General features: G+C 44.5%; 1 protein-coding gene across 1 annotated transcript in view; it reads left to right on the top strand.

Annotated features, from left to right (window-relative positions):
* The first annotated feature begins 3,959 nt into the window (after positions 1-3,959).
* Positions 3,960-18,793, top strand: part of PTPRN2 (protein tyrosine phosphatase receptor type N2) — a 610,006-nt gene continuing 595,172 nt past the window's right edge. The window contains exon 1 of the mRNA XM_080974012.1: positions 3,960-4,550. Within this exon, the coding sequence (XP_080830138.1) occupies positions 4,406-4,550 (145 nt within the window). The 5' untranslated portion in view covers positions 3,960-4,405. The remainder of the gene's footprint in view (positions 4,551-18,793) is intronic.

The following is an 18,793-nucleotide window of genomic DNA, read 5'->3' as shown; positions in this document are numbered from 1 at the left end:
AAGGAACACTTTCACACGGCGCCTTAAAGATGTATAATGAAGGTGCCAGCTGAACCGCCCTGGGGAAGGCATTCCACAAATGGGGAGCTATTGCAGAAAGGGCTCATTCTTGTGTTGCCATCCTCTGGACCTCTTGAAGAGGTACACAGAGAAGGGCCTCAGATGATGATCTTGGGGTCCCCGTAGGTTCATATGAAGAGAGGAAGTTCTTGAGGTATTGCAATCTTGAGCCATTTAAGGCTTTGTAGGTCAAAACCAGCACTTTGAATTGGGCCTGGAAATGAATTGGCAGCCAGTGCAAGCAATGCATACGTAAACATAATAAAAGGTACCGGTATCTATTTTAAGGTTTCTGTAGCTGTTGTTTTTGCCACAGTCCTTGCTATTCAATAACACTTTGATTTACTGCGATGATTCCCTCCCACCACCTTTGAATGAACTATATATCTGTGTGGTTTCTTTTGTTTTGCATTGCCTCTCTTTAAATAAAAATCCTTCCACATTCTCTAATTGATTGTATTCAGCGCATAAGTGGTCCAAACCAATGCCAATATTGATTTTAGTCTCTTTTTTTGCTGTCAGTTGCAGAAAAAACAACGACTGCTCAGTGGTAAGCTTTGATATCAAAGTTTTGTTCATCTATTCTAGTAGTTCACACTCCATTAAAAAAATACTTGTAAATCATAACTGACACATGTAAGCTTTAATTTTCTCCCCACGGTAGAAGCTTTTGAAGCTGATGCAGAAGATTTCCTGTTGTTCTAAATGTATTCCCTTACTAACCTTTAAATAGCTTGCATAAACCAAGGCTGCCATCATGCAGTAGAAAACCATATGCTACATGTGCGTTGGCTCAGTCACATTCCTGGTACAGGCATGGAGACAGTGCACATGACCGAACTGATGTATATGCTAACGTAAACACAAAAAGAGCCCTGCTACTAGGTAAGACCAAAGGCCTCTCTGGTCCAGCATTCTGTTCCCACACTGACCAACCAAATGCCTACAGAAAGCCCTGATAGGATATGAGTGCAATAGCCACTTTCCTCTGTTGTTGCCCAGAAGTTGGTACTCAGAGCCATGCCATCTCTGATCCTGAAAGCAGAATGTAGCCATCATCACTAGTAGCCATTAATAGTCACTTCCCTCCACATCTTGTTGCAGCAAACTCCATTATTTAACCATGTGTCTGAAGTGGTACTTTTGTCTGTCTTGAATCTCCCACGCTTTAGCTTCATTTGAAACGGAGAAAAAAGCCTCTATCCACTTTCTCCTAAAGTAAACGGGTTTCATGGCACCTGTCATGTGGAGAACTCACTTGGATAGGCTTTATAAATACATGTTGCTCCCCTATGCTAGAGTCATTGAACTACTGTTCAGTACTGACTGTTCTGAATAGCAGCAGCTCTCGCTAAGGTATCAGGTGATATTTTTCAGCTCTAGGGATTATGCTAAGGTTCAAACCTGGAGCCTTCAGAATGGGCCCATCTGTAACACTATGATGGGTGCGTTGTTTTCATAAACAAAAAAACGTGAGGAGTGGGTAGTTTGGGGGTTGTGACACCTTCCTCTTGCTAAGTTTCCCATTGTTAGAGTGAAAATGGGAGTTCGGGGTACCAGCTGACTATATAAAAGATTTCCCATCTTTGAGGGGATAGGATAGAGGATTTAAAATTGTTCCTAATGTATTTTGTATCATCAGTGTTGATAAAAATGTTGCATTTTTATTTACATTGCCTTAACAGTGTAGTTCAGTAACTTGCAAACAACAGAAACTACATTTAATTTCTAATATATTTTGATAAATGGTAACTAATGATAATGATAAATACCTTGTCTTGTCACTTTCTGCCATATGTTATTGTCTTAGTCAGAGGTATGTTTCTCATTCCATGTAAATTCAATACGGTCATTTTCCCAGGGTTTCTTTTTTAAAAAACTACATACTCTCTTTCCAGCCATATGGCTTGCACAGCCCATGAGAATTCAACAATTTAACTTTCAGCAGCTCCATTTTTCATCGTGTCCTTTCCGTATTGCCTATCTTTGCATTTTTGTTTGTTTCTACTTCAGTTTAGCCATCTGAAGTTACATATCTTGCAGTAGCGAACTTTCTTCAAACCACAATTCTTTTAAAGCAAACTCATAGCTTAGAATAAGTGTTTTACATAAACCTTACCATGCTTTGCAATAAAAATATTCAAAACTGGTGGTGTCCACTACAGGCTGCTTAAACAGTGAATGGAGTTTTGTTTAGTGATCCTCTGTGTTGTCCTGCTCCAACCAAGTTCTACTCAGAGTAGGGCCATCAAAACGAATGGACCTTAGAGACATCCAATTCCAATAGGTTTACTCTGAGTGTGACTAATGTTCACTACAATCTTACAGTCAGGCATTTTATGCATGGCTAAAACCAAAAAGTGGGGAGTAGCCTCACTCCCTGCTGCCCATGTACACAGTGCGTATGTGCAAGGAAGGAGTGTTCACACATATATCAGTGTATGTGAAGGCTCCCTCCCTGCAGACATCCATACTATATACATGGGATGCTATGGGGCATGACTAGTCAACATATGAGTGCACCCCACCCACCCCTGCCCTAGTCTTACCCCTGCAACTAATGCTGGAATAGGACTTTGTGTTAAAGAATTAAAGAACAAGTACTCTAACCCAGAAAGGGATGAGCCAATATTGAATACTGGGGAGAATGGACGCCCTACAACAAGACCAGTAACACAAATGCAGAAGTGCATAATAATTTGTCCAAAGACAAGGATTGATCCTGGGAATGCAGGATGGCCATAAATGGACTGGTTAGGTCAAAATCAACAATATGTTTTTTTCACTGCAAAAATGTGGAGTTAATATAGACAATCCAGAGGGCAAAGTGCAAATATTTTCCTTTAATTAAAGTCCAGGAGGGGACTGGGCAAAATGATAACTATAGATGAATAACCACCCAGTGGTTAATCAGAGGGAACCGTCACACTTTAACATTTTGATGTTATCAACAACAGGAGTGACATTACCTGTGGCTCCCCAGTTTTTTTCAGACAGGGTAATTAACTTGAGATGCTAATTGGAGACTGAGCCTAAGATCTTTGGCATGCAACCTCTACATGCACTGCAGATGTTCTATTACTAAGTCACGGCCATCAAACACATTTCACTGTGTTACGTAAGAAGTAACCACAACAGATCCTCTCTCTACCTTAGCTCCAGGAGGTGGTCTTCCAAGTCAGCAGAGCTGACCCTACTCAACAGAGCAGAGGGAGGCAGCAAATGCTGTGTGTGCAATGCACTCTATCGCCATCCCCTATACTCTCAGGTGCTGTTGGTGAAGTTGCATTCAGTTCTGCGCATGGAAGCTGTGCGTCTCTGTGCCTGTGGAGATGCCACTTGACCCTTTGCCTCGGGCACCAAAATGCCTTGGGCCAGGCCTACGAGCCAAAGGTGTGCGGCTTTCAAGAGCAGAAGAAACGCCTTTCTGCAAGAGAGCACAGCTTCATGAGGGATGCCCAGCTGCACAGGCAGGCAGCCCTCCTCAAGAGATGAATTTGGGCAGGTGCAACTTGTCATGCTCCACTTCCTGCTTGCATCCTCCTTTCCCCACACAAAGCTATTATTAAAGGCACACGAGCCCTCTCCTCCTTGGCAGCAAGGCCGACCCCCGTCCATTGAGCCAGCCTGCCACTGAGAAAACCCCCCAGGCGAACTACTACTAGCCTCCTGGGCCCTGCCTGCCAATCTCACCCCAAGCATTTAAAAAAGGAGGAGAGCTCCCCTTTGCAAGCACCCACACCCACCCCAACACCTGGTGGCCAGAGAGCACTTTTGGAGCAGGAAACAGCTGGGCTTCCATTTTGGACCCTGACCTCTCCTCCTCTCCTCTTTAGTGGGATTTGGTCGGCCAGTCCCTCTACCTGTCCCTACAAGTTAAGCCTTGGAGAGTGGGAGGGAGGAAAGAGATGGAAGGGGTATTGAGGAGGAAGAGGAAGAAGAAGGGCCAGCGGGCGCGCTTGGCCCGCCTCAGCTGAGGGAAGGCTGTGGAGCTTGCAGCGCGAGCCAGTAGCAGCAGCAGCAGCGCGTCGAAAGAGCTGCGCGAAGAGAGCAGCAGCAGCAGCGGCAGGCAGGCAGTTCATTGCGAGGAGGAGGAGGAGGCGCCTGGCGCTGCCGGGCGAGGAGGAAGCGAGGCAGGGAGGGGCCGCCTGGCTGGCTGAGGCTGGCGAGCCGAGGGGACGGCGCTGGTCGCTGTCCTGGGTGTTGAAGGGAGCCCGCCGGGGAGCGCCTGCAGCCTGGCCCCGGAGCCGAGGTGGCATGGACTGAGCCGCTGCGAGGGGACAGGAGGACGAGGCGGGCCGGGCAAGCAGGCAGCCAGCAGGCAGGCGCTTGCCATGGGCCACGCATGATGGGGTCGCCCGGCACCTCCAGCCTCGCGTTCCGCCTGCTGCAGCAGCTGCTCCTGGTCCTCGTCGTCGCCCGGCACCCAGGCGGAGCCGCCGCCGCCGCCGCCGCCGCCGCCAGCGCCGCTGGAGCAGAGGCCAAATTCGGTGAGTGGAGAGCTGGGCTGCGAGGGAAGGAGAGGCGCGCGGCGGAGGACGCGCAGGGCAGGAGGCGCCGCCGCTGCAGCCGCCGCCGCAGGAGGGAGGAGGGGGCGGGGAAGGGGAGAGGCCGCCCGCCGGGCCAGGGCAGGTGAGCCAGGGCCGCCCGCGGGCGGGAAAAGTGGCGACGCCGACGCCACCCCTCGAGCCTCTGAGGCGCAACTTGTGAGGAGGGCGAAAGGGCGCGGGGATCCTTCCCTGGCTAGCGCAGGAAAGCCTGCCCTCCAGGGGCCTGCCTGTGTCCCCGCGGCCGAAATCCTTCTCCTGAGGAGACCTTCTGTTTCCCTCCACACCCCCCTCAGTCGAGACGTATTAATTCCTCCCCTCACATATTCTTACTGAGGTGCGCAACACCTGCTATCCGTGCGTGCGTGTGTATTCAATTAATTTCACAGCTTTTGTATACCGCTTGGTCAGGGACAAAAATCGGTTTCTACGCGTGTGTGTAGATACACCCACACTTACATGCGTGTATTTCAAGTCCCCTGTTAGCAGAGGTTTGGGTCAGCCCTTGCACCTGTGTGTTTTTACCTGCACCCCTCCTCCCTCAGGTGTTCCCATTGCCACCCAGTTGAGCCTCACTGACTCACCCCTTGCAGGGCTTGAGGGGAGGCCGCTACTACTTTGCAGACCCCCATTCCTCCATGTTACGCCCCCCCCCCCAATATTCTGTCCCCATGGACTGCTCTGCTCAGAACCAAGAGATCTCTTTCACAAATCATCCTCTTACAAGTTATACTTTGTGAAGTCTGTGGCACTAGCAAAGCAATTGCATTTCCACTTGTGGCCTCCACATGCTCCATAGGCACCTTATTAGAGGGCCATCTCCAAGGGCTGCCCCAGTTACTTCAAGAATGTTGATTTCTTCAGACCCACAGGCTGCTACGAACATCCTACAACCTACCCTGCTCTCTTAATGTTCCTTGCTAGGCCCACCCAAAGTTAGATAACTAGCTCATTGGCCTCCTCAGTGCACACCACTGATATTTCCCCCATTTGAAACATCTCACCTACTTCCCAGTGAAGCCTGGTGGTGGTGTTTTTCCAAAATTCTACATTGTTGTGAACTGCCCTGAGGTTTCTGGGTGAAAGGCGGTATACAGATTTAATAAACAGCAGCAGCAATAATAATGCTAAATTCAACTCACTGAATCAAGAAGTTCCATTAGTCACATGTACTAGAGTTGATCACCCAACTGTTGTTGATCATTTCATAAACCTTCATAGACAATATCTTACTGGAAAGTCACACATTCCCTTGGTGAGGTTCTTGCCCTTCAACTTTTTTACCAACCTAGCTTATTTCTCTTCTTCAATTCCACCCCCCCCCCCCAGCAATATTCAGATGGACCGTTTCCCTTTCTCACCTAATTAATTCAGGTAAAGTCGTTTATAGGTCAGACTCCCTAGGCAAATTGATCCTCACTATATACCTATCAAACTATCATCTCGTTGAACATGCTGGCCAAAAATGGAGTTCTTTTTATTGATATTACCTTTTTGTAGTTGTAAGCAATCCTTCTATATCAGATACACTGAATATATATTCCTTACCAATAAACACTCCAAATGAAGGAAATTTTCAATATAATTTTGTAGTCATTCTTCAAAACCTTCCCCCCCTTTTAAGAGATATCCTCCCAACTTAACTAATGTTACTGTTAATCCTCTAAAACTTGCACCATATCACTCTTTACCTGCTTAACGCTTCCTGATATCTGAGCTCTGCAAATTAAAAGCATTCCCGCTATAATTGTAGTGTACAGTGGTATTCTGAAACTAAAATGAATTCTAACTCTATAAGCCCATTTATTTTGCCAATAACAATATAGTGCAGATTTCAGTTGCAAACTCTCCCAAACAATGACATGCTAATAGGACTATTGTTACAAACTTCCCGTGATGAAAACAAAAGCTTGTCTTTTGGCACCTTAAAGTCCTACAGATTTATAAGCTTTCAATCTTCATCACAATCCGTCTTGTAGCCTTTAAGGTACCATAATAATAGCTTTTGCCATAAAAGCTAGCTTTTCTATCCCTCTAGAATTTGTTCCCTTATTAGCTGATTCCCCATGAACACATTTTATCATTGAAATTCCATATTCTCACTGGATACCTAGAGATACATTAAAGAAAGCTAGACTTTGAAAATGACATATTAAGTCACATACTGAGAATCTGACTCAGTGCCATTAATCTGTTCACCCCAAGCTTACTTTATATTGGGGGGGGGGGGATCATTTTTACTGAGAAGCCACCTGAGACCCTGCAGTGTTACAATGACCTATATAGGCCATTCCAGCCTCATCTTTGCTATTATTTTTGTGAGAGAACAGGTTGCCTCAGCTTGTGTCCTTGTAGAGCTTGGCACTTACTGACTGTCTAGAGCAGGTAAAAGAAGAATCAGCCTCACATTAGTCTCTGTTAAAAGCTCTCTGTTAGTAAGAGCAAATTAATAGAACCTATGTTTCCATGCTTTCTTCCCAACTGAAAGGGTCATGGAATTAAGCTGATAATATTTGCAGGAGTCTGCATATTGAGATTAAAATAATAATGTGTTCCATATGCTAAAAGATGGGGACAGGTGTTTAAAGGAAACTGGATTGGAGGTAGCAGTACTAACAATTATAAATGACACAGAAAAACCATTCCCAGATCTTGTTAAGGGATGCACTTGTCCAGAGTAAATACTACCTGTTATTTATAAACCGAAATCCACCCTTTCACTGCTCCTTAACACATTTATGCATTTGCCTCATAATCGTTCTAAGCATGCATTGCAAATAATTTGGGAAGCACAGGAAGGATAACACAAAATCAGTACGTGATTTCCCCCAGATGGTTTTCGAAAGGTCAGCCTGCGCACTCTAGATTGATTTGTGCAAGCACTAAAGTCAATTTAAAGAACAAACCTGCCCTTGAATTAAAAAGCAAACTCAGAACTAGTTAGGCAACCTTGGGGGCAATCATAAATGGAGCCCACTCCTTTTTAAAACAGGGAAGTAATTTGAAATCCCAGCAGTGTGTTTGAAAAGGAGAAAGAACCAGGAAAACAAGCACTTTGCTGTGATTTAAAAGTATTTCACTATTTTAAAAAGGAGTGGGCTCCATTTATGACTGTGCCTAAGCTTGCTTAACTAATTCTGAGTTTGTCATGCTGTGGTGGAAATAGTTTTAAAATATTATTTTAAGAGATTATAGAACATTATCACTAGGACATGGACAAAATCGCCACCAGGGTCTTTTTCTCTGTTAATAAAGTGTTGATAATGAGAGAAATGTAGTGGTGCCAAGAAGTGTTTCTACCTTGAAAATAAATATCTTTCTGAAGCATCTGACTGAATATAACCAAAGTAAATGCCACCACATTTGAAGAACAGAAAACAGATGCAAGGCACTGATGCCTCGCCTTCAAACTATCAAGTTTATGTTGTTGCTTTTCCATTTTCTTGTTTCAAAATATCTCTTGGAACTGAATGTTGAATTTTTAATGCGTTCAGACATGCATAAGTAACTACTTATTATACCAGCAAACATATTGTTTTTATAGTGCCGTTGGTTCATACAATTCTTTATACAGCAACATTTTATTCATTTGGAATATTTAGGACCTGCGTTTTCAATCTGAAAAATCTTCCCAGAGTGACTAAGAATTATTTTTTTTAAAAAAAGCAACATCAAACAGATTTAAACAGCAAAATAAATCCTTAAAGCTAAAAGCTGGAATAAATCCACAAGGAATAAAAATAACAAGACTACCTAAAAGGCCTGGGTAAGTAAAGTCTTTACTTCAGGTTGATGGCAGGCAAGGTTTTCCTAGGAAGAGTATTCAAAAGATGGGGTGCCACAACTGAAAAGACCCTAAATGTGGGTTACTATCTTAATATTTGGGTATGCTTTATCTTAAGTATAAAAAAGTGTCATTGGCTCAAACAACATGCAATCTACAATTTAATATTGGAAGAAGAAAGCAACAGAGAAAAGTATGGAGGATAGGGGAAGTCAGGTGGGATGAACAGGTACTAATGTAGTGACATGTGTTTTCAGTTGGGGGTGATGACTAAAGGATAATGATGAAAGGAGGACTTGAAGGGAGAAAGAGAGAAAAATGATGCTATCAAGAAGTTCTGGGAGACAGTTCTCTAGGTATGAGGCAAGAAAGTGAGAAAGGGTGGAATTTCCAGGAACCAAAAGTATTTCATACCACTGAAGATGGTAAAAGCAAGGACCACCGTAATGGATTTTGCTGTCCACTTAGATGGCTTTAAAATAGGATGGTACAAATTCACGGAGGATCAGTGGTTGATAGTTATCATGGTAATACTATTTCCACTGCCGCAGGCAATATGCCTCTGAACCACCGGTAACAGGGGGAACACAAATGAGAGAAGGCTATTGTGCTCATTTCCTGTTTGAGGCATTCCCGTAGGTATGTGTGAGAGCAAAATGCTGGTTCTACATGGGTTCTACATACAAAGGCTGGGAAGGTTCTCTGAAGGTACACCTCTAGGGAGCTTCCCTGAGCACAGCCTTCTCCATGGGAATGATATCTTTCACCAAAGATTGAAGAGCTGCGCTGGACAGGAGTGCCAACTTGGCCCCAGAAACATGGGTGCCTGGGGACGTGGGTGCCATGCAGTGTGCCTGGCCCTGGCACCGAAATTTGTGGGGGCCCAACCCCTTCATGGGGAATTTTGTGGGTGCCCAGGCACCCAGGGCCCAAGGGAGTTGGCACCTATGGCCCTGGACATGTCTCATTTAAACCCCATTCCCCATTATATAATTGATTCACAGTTCTATCACATTGAAAGGATAGGGAATAAGGATTCAGCCTGTGCTGGAGGGCATGTGTGTGTTACACTCCCCCTGAAAACTCAGGTTTGCTCCTTGGGTGTACTCCTGGATTAAACCCTGAGTCTAGATGCTTAGGTTTTGGCTAGGACTGTGTTTGCACATTGAAAACTAGTGTGCCAGCCACACCTGTTCCTGGAGTTGTCTAATCTGGCCACAGCGATACATGGCAAGAGGAAATAGAAGTTGTAGCTTGCATGAACTGATCTATCCTAATCATGTCATGGCCCAATGCCAAATCCTACAGACAAGGAGGCAAGACTGGACTACAGATAGCTTCAAGTAAGCAACTTGTTCCAACAGAGTATGGCAGCAAACAGAACTTCCTAAAGCTCCTGCTCTCAGACTCTCTCAGCCTGTGCCCCCTTATGACTAGCTATAGAGTCTTAACGGGCCAACCCTCTGGCCTAAGATGGCCACCCCTCCTCAGTTCCCTAGTCTCTGCACTATTGTACTGGTGAGGTCCTGAGGGAAGGTTTTGGCTCCTGAGAGGGAGGTTTGCCCGTGAGGATGCAGGCTCTGGTGAGCTTCTTCTGGAGACTATGTTCCTCAGCCTCGGTTGCTTCCTGTTCTTCAGCAGCAGGCTTGGGCCCTGTGTTGCCTAAGCTGCAAAATCTGCTGCTTCTGGCTCTGGCTGCTGCTGGAGTCATGACACCTTGACTGTACTAGTGTGGAGCAACAAAAAAAGCAGGAAATCTGCCCCTCCCTGCCCCAGTTCCATCCTGGCCATTATAAAGTGGCAAGGATTTGGATGCAGTTGTAACCCTGTGGCTCCCAGTTGGGATTTAGGATCGCTTGGCCTGACTACAATCCTATCTCCCCTTAGGTAGCAGCTAAGTCCCACTGAACTCAGTGGGACGTGCTTTTGAGTAAACATGTGTAGCTGTGTTATGCAAGTCCACAGTTTCACAATGGCTTGTTAAAGAACACAGTCTCTTCATTCCGCTACTGAACAAATCAGCATTGGCGGTATGTATTAGCTACCAGTTGGCATGACTGAATTGAGCAGAGCCAAGTTACAGTGATCTGGTTCACGTGTTGTCATGGTAAGCCATGCAGGAGTGCATGAAAGTGTGGCCTCCTGGAGAGAAGTTTGCAGCCACTTCGCTGCTCCGTAGCCCTTTTACTCCTGTGTGCGCTGAGCTAAGTCAAGGTTTGGCTTGGTGTGGCATCCAAACCCCGGCTCATGGTTAAGCTCTCTCTTCACTAACCACAAGCTATAGCAAAGCTTTGTTCTTGCACCTAAACTTACCCTTGTAGAACATCATATCATGTTGAAGAACACCATAATATCATGTTGAAACTGTATACTGGGGATTTGGGGTGCTATAGAAATTAAAGAGATAGGATCATACAAGGATAGGCATTAATGTTAGAATATGGACATTCTTAATAAATGGTCACATCAAATTTAATCTTCTTGTGTGCCTCCTTTCCCTGACATATCAGAGATCATTGCTAGCTCAACTTGTTGCATGGAAAATTTGCACTCGCTCACTCAGAAAACCAGCTACAAAAAACAGGGTCGCGTTATGGACAGCGGCAGGAAAGGAGGAAAAAATTCCAGGTTTTAGAAACACTATTTATTCCAGCCTGGTGTTTTTTGGAGGGAATTTCTTGCTCGGGGGCACATTTCTAGCAGCAATTTTTGAATGTAAAGGAGATTATATCACCCGTATTTCTAGCTTGTTACATTTTGATGTGATATTCTGGTAGCCCCATTAGTGATATGGCTCAATAGCTTGAGTTACCCAGATTCATTTATTTTTTATCAAAACATTATCTTTGGCACTTTTTTTTTTTTTGCTATTGCCATCTGCATAAAGTTGCATATATATTATTATATGGTGAGTCCAGCCAGTGGTGGTATGGTAACATCTTTATTCATGGCAGCAAGCAAGTAGAAAGACACACAAAAACCCCAACCCTGCTGCTATACATAGGCACCTGGGCTAGGACTACCCAACCCAGGTGAAGCTAATTAAAAGCAATCACTACCTCCCTTAACTAGTCCCTGGCTGCTCTGCCACTATGCTGAGCCTGCAATTCAATACACAACATATATGGTAATTTTTCAGAGTCTTGAAGATGGCATTGCAGAGTTGACATCTGCTTTCGTCTCTGGACAAATTGGTTTGGCAAGTTGTGTTTTTTAAAAAAAATCACCAAGCTTTTATACTGGCAAAGCTGAAACTAGCCTCCAAAAGTAAGATACGTTAATACGTTTCAGCTGACAGTTGTGATGGGAAGCCTTATGGTAACATATCCCTTCTCCAAATTCCTAGGAACATTTCTGATGTGGGTTCTTCAGTGTATTTTTAGTACTTGAAAGGATGCTTATCTACAGAAGCACTCATGTAGCTCTTTAAAAAGAGGCTTTCCATTTATTCACAGCAATGCTCTGCTGTTGCAATAACATTTTTTAAAACTCATCTCTCTAGCATAGAAGTAAACATCTTACTTTTTTTTTTTAAAGGACCACATAGCCTAACTTCCTCTATATCAATGTCACCTGCAAACTTGAAAGCCTCAGATAAAGGAAGGTCCATTGAGCTGCCTGAGCACCAGGGGAATTATGGTCTTACTCCTCCTCCTCTGTGTTCTGGAGGTGAAAGTCACCCCCTGCATCCCCCTCAGTTCTTGGAAACCATATTTGTCCCCCTACCCTTCCTTCTGCAAGTGGTGGTCAGTGCTCTCATAGTTAACACTGCTGCTCATTTGTCCAGTGTGGTCAAGCAGATTCCGCACCTGCAGAAACAGCTATACAGTTGCACTTGTTTGCGTTGGGACACACAACAGTCACAATTCATCACAATATCAATTAATGTAATGTTTCAAATGTTTTGTGTATCATTGAAGTCTGGTGAACCGTTGAAGCCTGGTGGTTGAATCTGACAAAGCATTACCCGTGGAAGTTTGTACCACAATATATTTATGGGTCTTTAAACTGCCACAGGACAGAACTTCATAAGCCTCGCTACAAGTGTTTAACGTGGCTAAACCAAAAAAGTCTGGTTTGGATTTGAAATATGTTATTAAAATCATGTAAGTGATAATCTGAAGGCAGCCCTGTTAAGGGAAGTTTTTAATGTCTGATGTTTTATTGTATTTTTAATATTTTGTTGGAAGCCACCTAGAGTGGTTGGGGAAACCCAGTCAGATGGGCGGGGTATAAATAAATTATTACTGTTGTTGTTGTTGATAATGATAATAATAATAATAATAATAATAATAATAATAATAATAATGTTTTAGCATGTGCCTGTTGACATGAGCCAAGCCTAAATTAATCTATTTTATAATAAAAGTTTAGATGCATTACATGCACATTGTAACTCATCAAGCAAACAATATTTGCAGGAATGAATCTGCAACAATTAAAAAGAAGACTCAAAAGCTCTGCCCAGATCTCTGGCATTTGGCATATGAGAAAGAGAATTTGCCACCAGGAGTTAAAGGAAGTGGGTGGGCATCTGAGAATGGTTTTCTATGTAAGGTTTTAATTTTGGTGCAGCGAATTCATGAACGTAAAAGAGGAGGAAAATGAGCTAGTGTTTGGAATAAATACTCAGCAACATATGACACCATTTTTAAAATAGTGGTTTCCTGGGAAATCATTTGTTTTCTCATGCTTACATAGTGCTTACAGTGCAGAAGGTAACTGGAGGCGAATATTTATGAAAATCGTTTGTGCTTGAAGGGATGCATATATAACAAGAGAGGACTTTTCTTCCAATATTTTTAAGGTAAAGAAGGCAAACCTACCACTGCTGTGATTCTTTTGCCTTTGAATATTAGAAAATTAATTTGACATTAATATCCTGTTTTCAGTCATGCACACAAGTTGCAAGTGGTTAAGACGGAAATCCTATACAGTACACACTTATCTCAGAATAAGTGACGCCTGAGGTGACGCCTGAGTAAAAATGTACAGGTTTGCACTGTTAGTCTGATTTAAATCAATGGAACTAGATCATAATTATGTGGTGGACTGAAGGGACTGCGGGGAGGGGGAAGGGCACAAACGATAATTTTTATTGAATGGCACACTGAAGTATTCTGGGTGGTCTTTTTGAAAACAGGATTGTAAGACTTGTGTATGTTTTTGCTACCAGAGAATTACAAATAGTAACTTCTTCCCCAATGAAACCCATAAGGTATACATGACTCAAAAGGTAAGTACAAGTCCTCAGAAACTTAAAAACGAAACAAAACACAGCTTAGCCTTCTATTATTATTAAATTTATTTATTTATTCAGAACAAAAACCTATTTCTGTGGTCAGCAGGAAAAGTAAATTGCCAGAAGTGTTTAATCCTTTCATGAAAACTCAGAACCTGAGTTGCATGTAAATTAAGTCTGCTCATCCTCCCAACCATAATCTCTGAGCTGAAAATATCTCATTGTAAACACCAGCCTTCTGTTTGCCTAATTTTAAAAAAGTGTTTTTGTTTTTTATTCTTAATAACTGCAAGTTGTTTTATGAACCCTAACTTTGAGAATGCATTTATGCATACTGACCCAAGGAAGTTTTTGAACCGGGTTGGAGACAGGGTAACTGCTGGATTATATATATATATTTTTTAAAGGGAGACAACTATTACTTGCTTCTTTGTCCCAGTAACCTTTGGTGCAACCCGCACCACCTAACAAAACCTAATGCTAAGAACAAAGCAAGCCAAAGTACAGGGAGCTGGTGGAACGGAGCCGTCTTAAATTAGCTGGTATAAGTTACCCCTGTTCCAAACTCTGTTCGCAAGAAGGGCTAAAGCTGCCTGAATAGGACTGAGTAAGGCAGAGGGATAACAAAGCTTTAAAACAGAGTTTGACTTGCACCACTCTTTTGACCAGTGTAAGTTCTGCCAGGTTTCCAGTCATGCAACTGAACTGAAACAGCTTTGGAATAGGAGTAAGCTTTTTTCTTGCATCATCCCACCTCTGCCTTGTTCCTATTCATGCCAATATAAGGGTGTCCATCTTCGGTTCTCTCACCTGAGCCCCAGTTTAGCAGGTTCAGGAACTTATGCCAGTATATTCCTGGCTGATCCAGGATAAGCATTGCCCCTGCTCAGCCTATCGTTGGACACCTGGATTCTTGGGACCCTCAGTGAGCTTGCCAGTGAGCTTGCCTCCATCAAATGCTGCTCCTAAACATGGACCCAAGCCGCCAATCCCAGACGCCTCACCAGATGCTGCCACTCCTTCCATCAGCAACCCTGGGCAAGTAGACCTGGAGGTTCCCTGAGCAGTGCAAGGCCCGTCCACCCTATTGAGGAAACAGAAGAAGAAAGATGTACAGCTGGCACCCACCAGCTCCCTCAAGCTGCAGGACATGCCCATCTCCCTTCAGAGCAAAGAGGCCTTCATGCAGGACATGACCCCTTATGTATTCCAGCACCTCTAGACCTCCCCCAGAAAAAGACTGGCAAGCAAAACATGGGAAGCTTGTTTATGATGGACAACTTGCTGCAGACCTCCACTAGAGACTCTGAAGCCTGGAGCACAAACCTCAAATCTTTGCCCTGCTCCTGGGTTTCCCTTGACAGCAGGATCAATTCCTTTCCCAGCCCAGATGCCTCCTTTCCTTGCCTTCCCCTTACAAGAGTTGTCAACTGGACCTGGTGGACCCACCCTGTGGTGGCCAGCCCTCCACAGTCTCCAGTCTCAGCCTTTCATGGTTATTTGTTCATGCCCTGGGACCGGCTGCCCACCCTGTGCAGCAGTGGCATGGTGCCCCCTCTGGTAGGCCCTTCCAGGGGCTGTTGACCACCTCACCCCCAGCAGCACTGCCCTGTTGCTGGTGTTGCCCCCAGCTTACCCCTAGGCTGCCAACTGGAACCCAGTGGCAGCTCTCCACCCCACTACCCCTGTACCCCTTAACCTACTTGCACCCCTTCTTTTCTCCCCCTCCTTGCTGTGTCCTCCATCAGCCACCATCACTCTCATCCTTCTGAAGGGACAGGTTGCACCCACTGGAAGGGTCTGATCAGGTTCTTCCCTCTGCCCTTTATTTTCAACCAGGGTGCTAGGAAAAGTTGGCATTTTATTCTGTATGTGTGCCAAGCACTTCATATGAAAATGTGGGGTAAAAATACTTAAATAAAATAAGAGGAGTGGTGAACACTTAGGGACACCCCCCCAAACGATAAATGTATGTTTTTAGCTGTTTCTATTTTATCTGTTGTTTTTGTCCATGGAGTTTTCTTGGCAGGGATACTGGAGTGGCTTGCCGGTTCCTCCTCCAGGTGGATCACGTTTAGTCCAAACTCTCCACTCTGACCTGTCCATCTTGGGTGGTCTTGCATGGCATAGCTCATAGCTTCTCTGAGTTATTCAAGCCCCTTCACCATGACAAGGCAGTGATCCTTGAAGGAGCAGAAAGCAAGGAGGAATTAAAGAATCCCTTAATGAGGGTGAAAGAGGAGAGCACAAAATATGGTCTGAAGCTCAACATCAAAAAAACTAAGATCATGGCCACTGGGCCCATCACCTCCTGGCAAATAGAAGGGGAAGAAATGGAGGCAGTGAGAGAGTTTACTTTCTTGGGCTCCATGATCACTGCAGGTGGTGACAGCAGTCACGAAATTAAAAGACGTCTGCTTCTTGGGAGAAAAGTGATAACAAACCTAAGACAGCATCTTAAAAAGCAGAGACATCACCTTGCCGATAAAGGTCCATATAAAGCTATGGTTTTCCCAGTAGTGATGTACGGAAGTGAGAGCTGGACCATAAAGAAGGCTGATCGCCGAAGAATTGATGCTTTTAAATTCCGGTGCTGGAGGAGACTCTTGAGAGTCCCATGGACTGCAAGAAGATCAAACCATCCATTCTGAAGGAAATCAGCCCTGAGTGCTCACTGGAAGGACAATCCTGAAGCTGAGACTCCAATAGTTTGGCCACCTCATGAGAAGAGAAGACTCCCTGGAAAAGACCCTGATGTTGGGAAAGATTGAGGGCGCAAGGAGAAGGGGACGACAGAGGACGAGATGGTTGGACAGTGTTCTCGAAGCTACCAGCATGAGTTTGCCCAAACTGCGGGAGGCAGTGGAAGACAGGAGTGCCTGGCATGCTCTGGTCCATGGGGTCACGAAGAGTCGGACATGACTAAACAACTAAACAACACCAATTTTATCTGTAAGCTGCCTTGAGTCTTGGTCTGGGAGAAAGGTGGGATATAAATATAATAATAATACTGACAATAATATTGTTCAACCTGATGGATTACGGGTTTGGATTGTGCTATAAGTCTTCAACTCCTTCCTGCATTGTGAGGGAATTTGGACAGTCATATCTTGGCTTAAGCCTTTCAGCCATGCAAGCATTTATTTCACTTTTCCCTTTACACCAGAGAGCAAACACATCAGGAATTCTTTTTATCAACTCTGATTTCTCATCCACAGCTTCAGAATTACGAAGCCAACTTCAAATGATGGCTTTGTTCCAAAGCTCCTAACCATAGTTTCCATAGGTGTTCTATAAGCTGTTAGCCAGAAAACCATGGTTGACAGCTTAGTTATCTTTGCTATGCTGATAATATTCCATTGATCAAATTCTGGGTTAGTTATCCTGTTTCATACATCCATCCTTTCTTTCTCAGGTCCCCTTTCCCCTTGAATGCAAGGACTTCTGCAGCTTTTTGTCTTCTGCCGCGTATGTAAAGAACAATCTAAGGGAATAGTCCTTCTCCCAAGGCCTCTGATATTTCTTATCTTCTCCTTTTCCTTCTGTGTCTCTTCTGCTTTTCTTAGTATCTTGCTCATCTTAAATTGTAAGCCTACAGGAGGGGTGCCTCTTAAAAATATAATTACTGCACAGCACCCACTGTTTGAGCTGCTTCACAATAGCATAACATAATACGACAAGGTCCAGTCCTTTCAGTTAGATGTTGCGCATCTGGCGAAGCAGCAGCTTAAGAGGGTGGCACAACGCTGCTGATTGTGCCCTTAGCAAATTATGTTTTGTTTTGATTACGTACCTGGCCCTTGTGCCTTAGTTATGTTGCACAAAGGCCTTTGTGTAGTACAGTCAAGCGGCTTCTGTTTGATGGTAAATTGTTATTTCACGTGACTTTCCTTAACATTACTGTGCAGGCCCAGCGCTAGAAACTGCATCATTTGAGCCGGCCTGCAACTCTGCCGCTGCTCCCCTTTCATCTCCCCACTGTCGCCACTCCCATTCTTTTCCTTGCAGTGGCAGCACCACCTCCTCTTCCTCTCCCCTCCCTCTTCCTGTTCCCCCACCCCCACTAAATTAGCAATGGCAATAGCAATAGCAGAGAGAGTATGTTCTCTTCCACCTTCTCCTCCCTGCCTTGCCTCACTGAGGAGATCCTTCTTCAAAACCAGGCATTCTGGGTGAGGTGCCTGTGCTGTCTGCCACTCAGTTTTGCTATGGTGGCTAGAGAGGCTTTTTAAACTTAGAATGATATTGGAATAATTAAAAGCAGCAGGGTTGTTTCCCCCCCCCCAGCCAGAACTCACTAGAACTCTGGCAGTTCTGAGGTGGGCACCATTGGCATTCTAAGAGAACAAGGGAGGTGTTCATGGTGAGTTCTGGCACCTTTTTAAAAAATAAAAATAGCACCGAAAAGCAGTAATAATTTTGGGGTTTCCTGAATTGGTTCTTCTCCTTTGTAATACTGTAATACAGTGTTGTGAATGACAGATGGATGCGGCTTTAAATCACTCATATATAGCTCATCTAGTGGTTAGTAAAAGTAAGGGGGCCCCTGACCATTAGGTCCAGTCGTGGCCGACTCTGGGGTTGCTGTGCTCATCTTGCTTTATTGGCCAAGGGAGCCGGCGTACAGCTTCTGGGTCATGTGGCCAGCATGACTAAGCCGCTTCTGGCGAACCAGAGCAGCGCACGGAAACGCCATTTACCTTCCTGCCAGAGCGGTACCTATTTATCTACTTGCACTTTGATGTTCTTTCGAACTGCTAGGTTGGCAGGAGCAGGGACCGAGCAACGGGAGCTCACCCTCCCGTTCGAACCGCCGACCTTCCGATCAGCAAGCCCTAGGCTCTGTGGTTCAACCCACAGCGCCACCTGCGTCCCTTTTCATCTAGTGGTTAGTTTTTGTGTAATGACCAAGGCTCACTGTTTCATCCCAAATAGTATAATGTCGAGCTCTTCCACAAGAGTAGAGGGCATAAATTGCCCTTCTTACTTTCCTTCAAATAATTGGGTAGTGGAATGTTATCATATTGGTGGAATTTATTGGTGGGGTGCTGAATTTATGATTTTCCATGCTTTCACTTTTTTTTGGGGGGGGGGAATCCACATTTTGAAAAGCATTGGCAGGATTTGAATAGCTTTCTTCCATAATTGCCTTTGTTTTGG

The sequence above is a fragment of the Podarcis pityusensis genome (genome assembly GCF_964106645.2).
Source record: "Podarcis pityusensis genome assembly, chromosome: 12".
NCBI classification, from domain to species: Eukaryota; Metazoa; Chordata; class Lepidosauria; order Squamata; family Lacertidae; genus Podarcis; species Podarcis pityusensis.
Note: the sequence above shows the minus strand (reverse complement) of the source record. Positions and strands in the feature narration are given on the sequence as shown.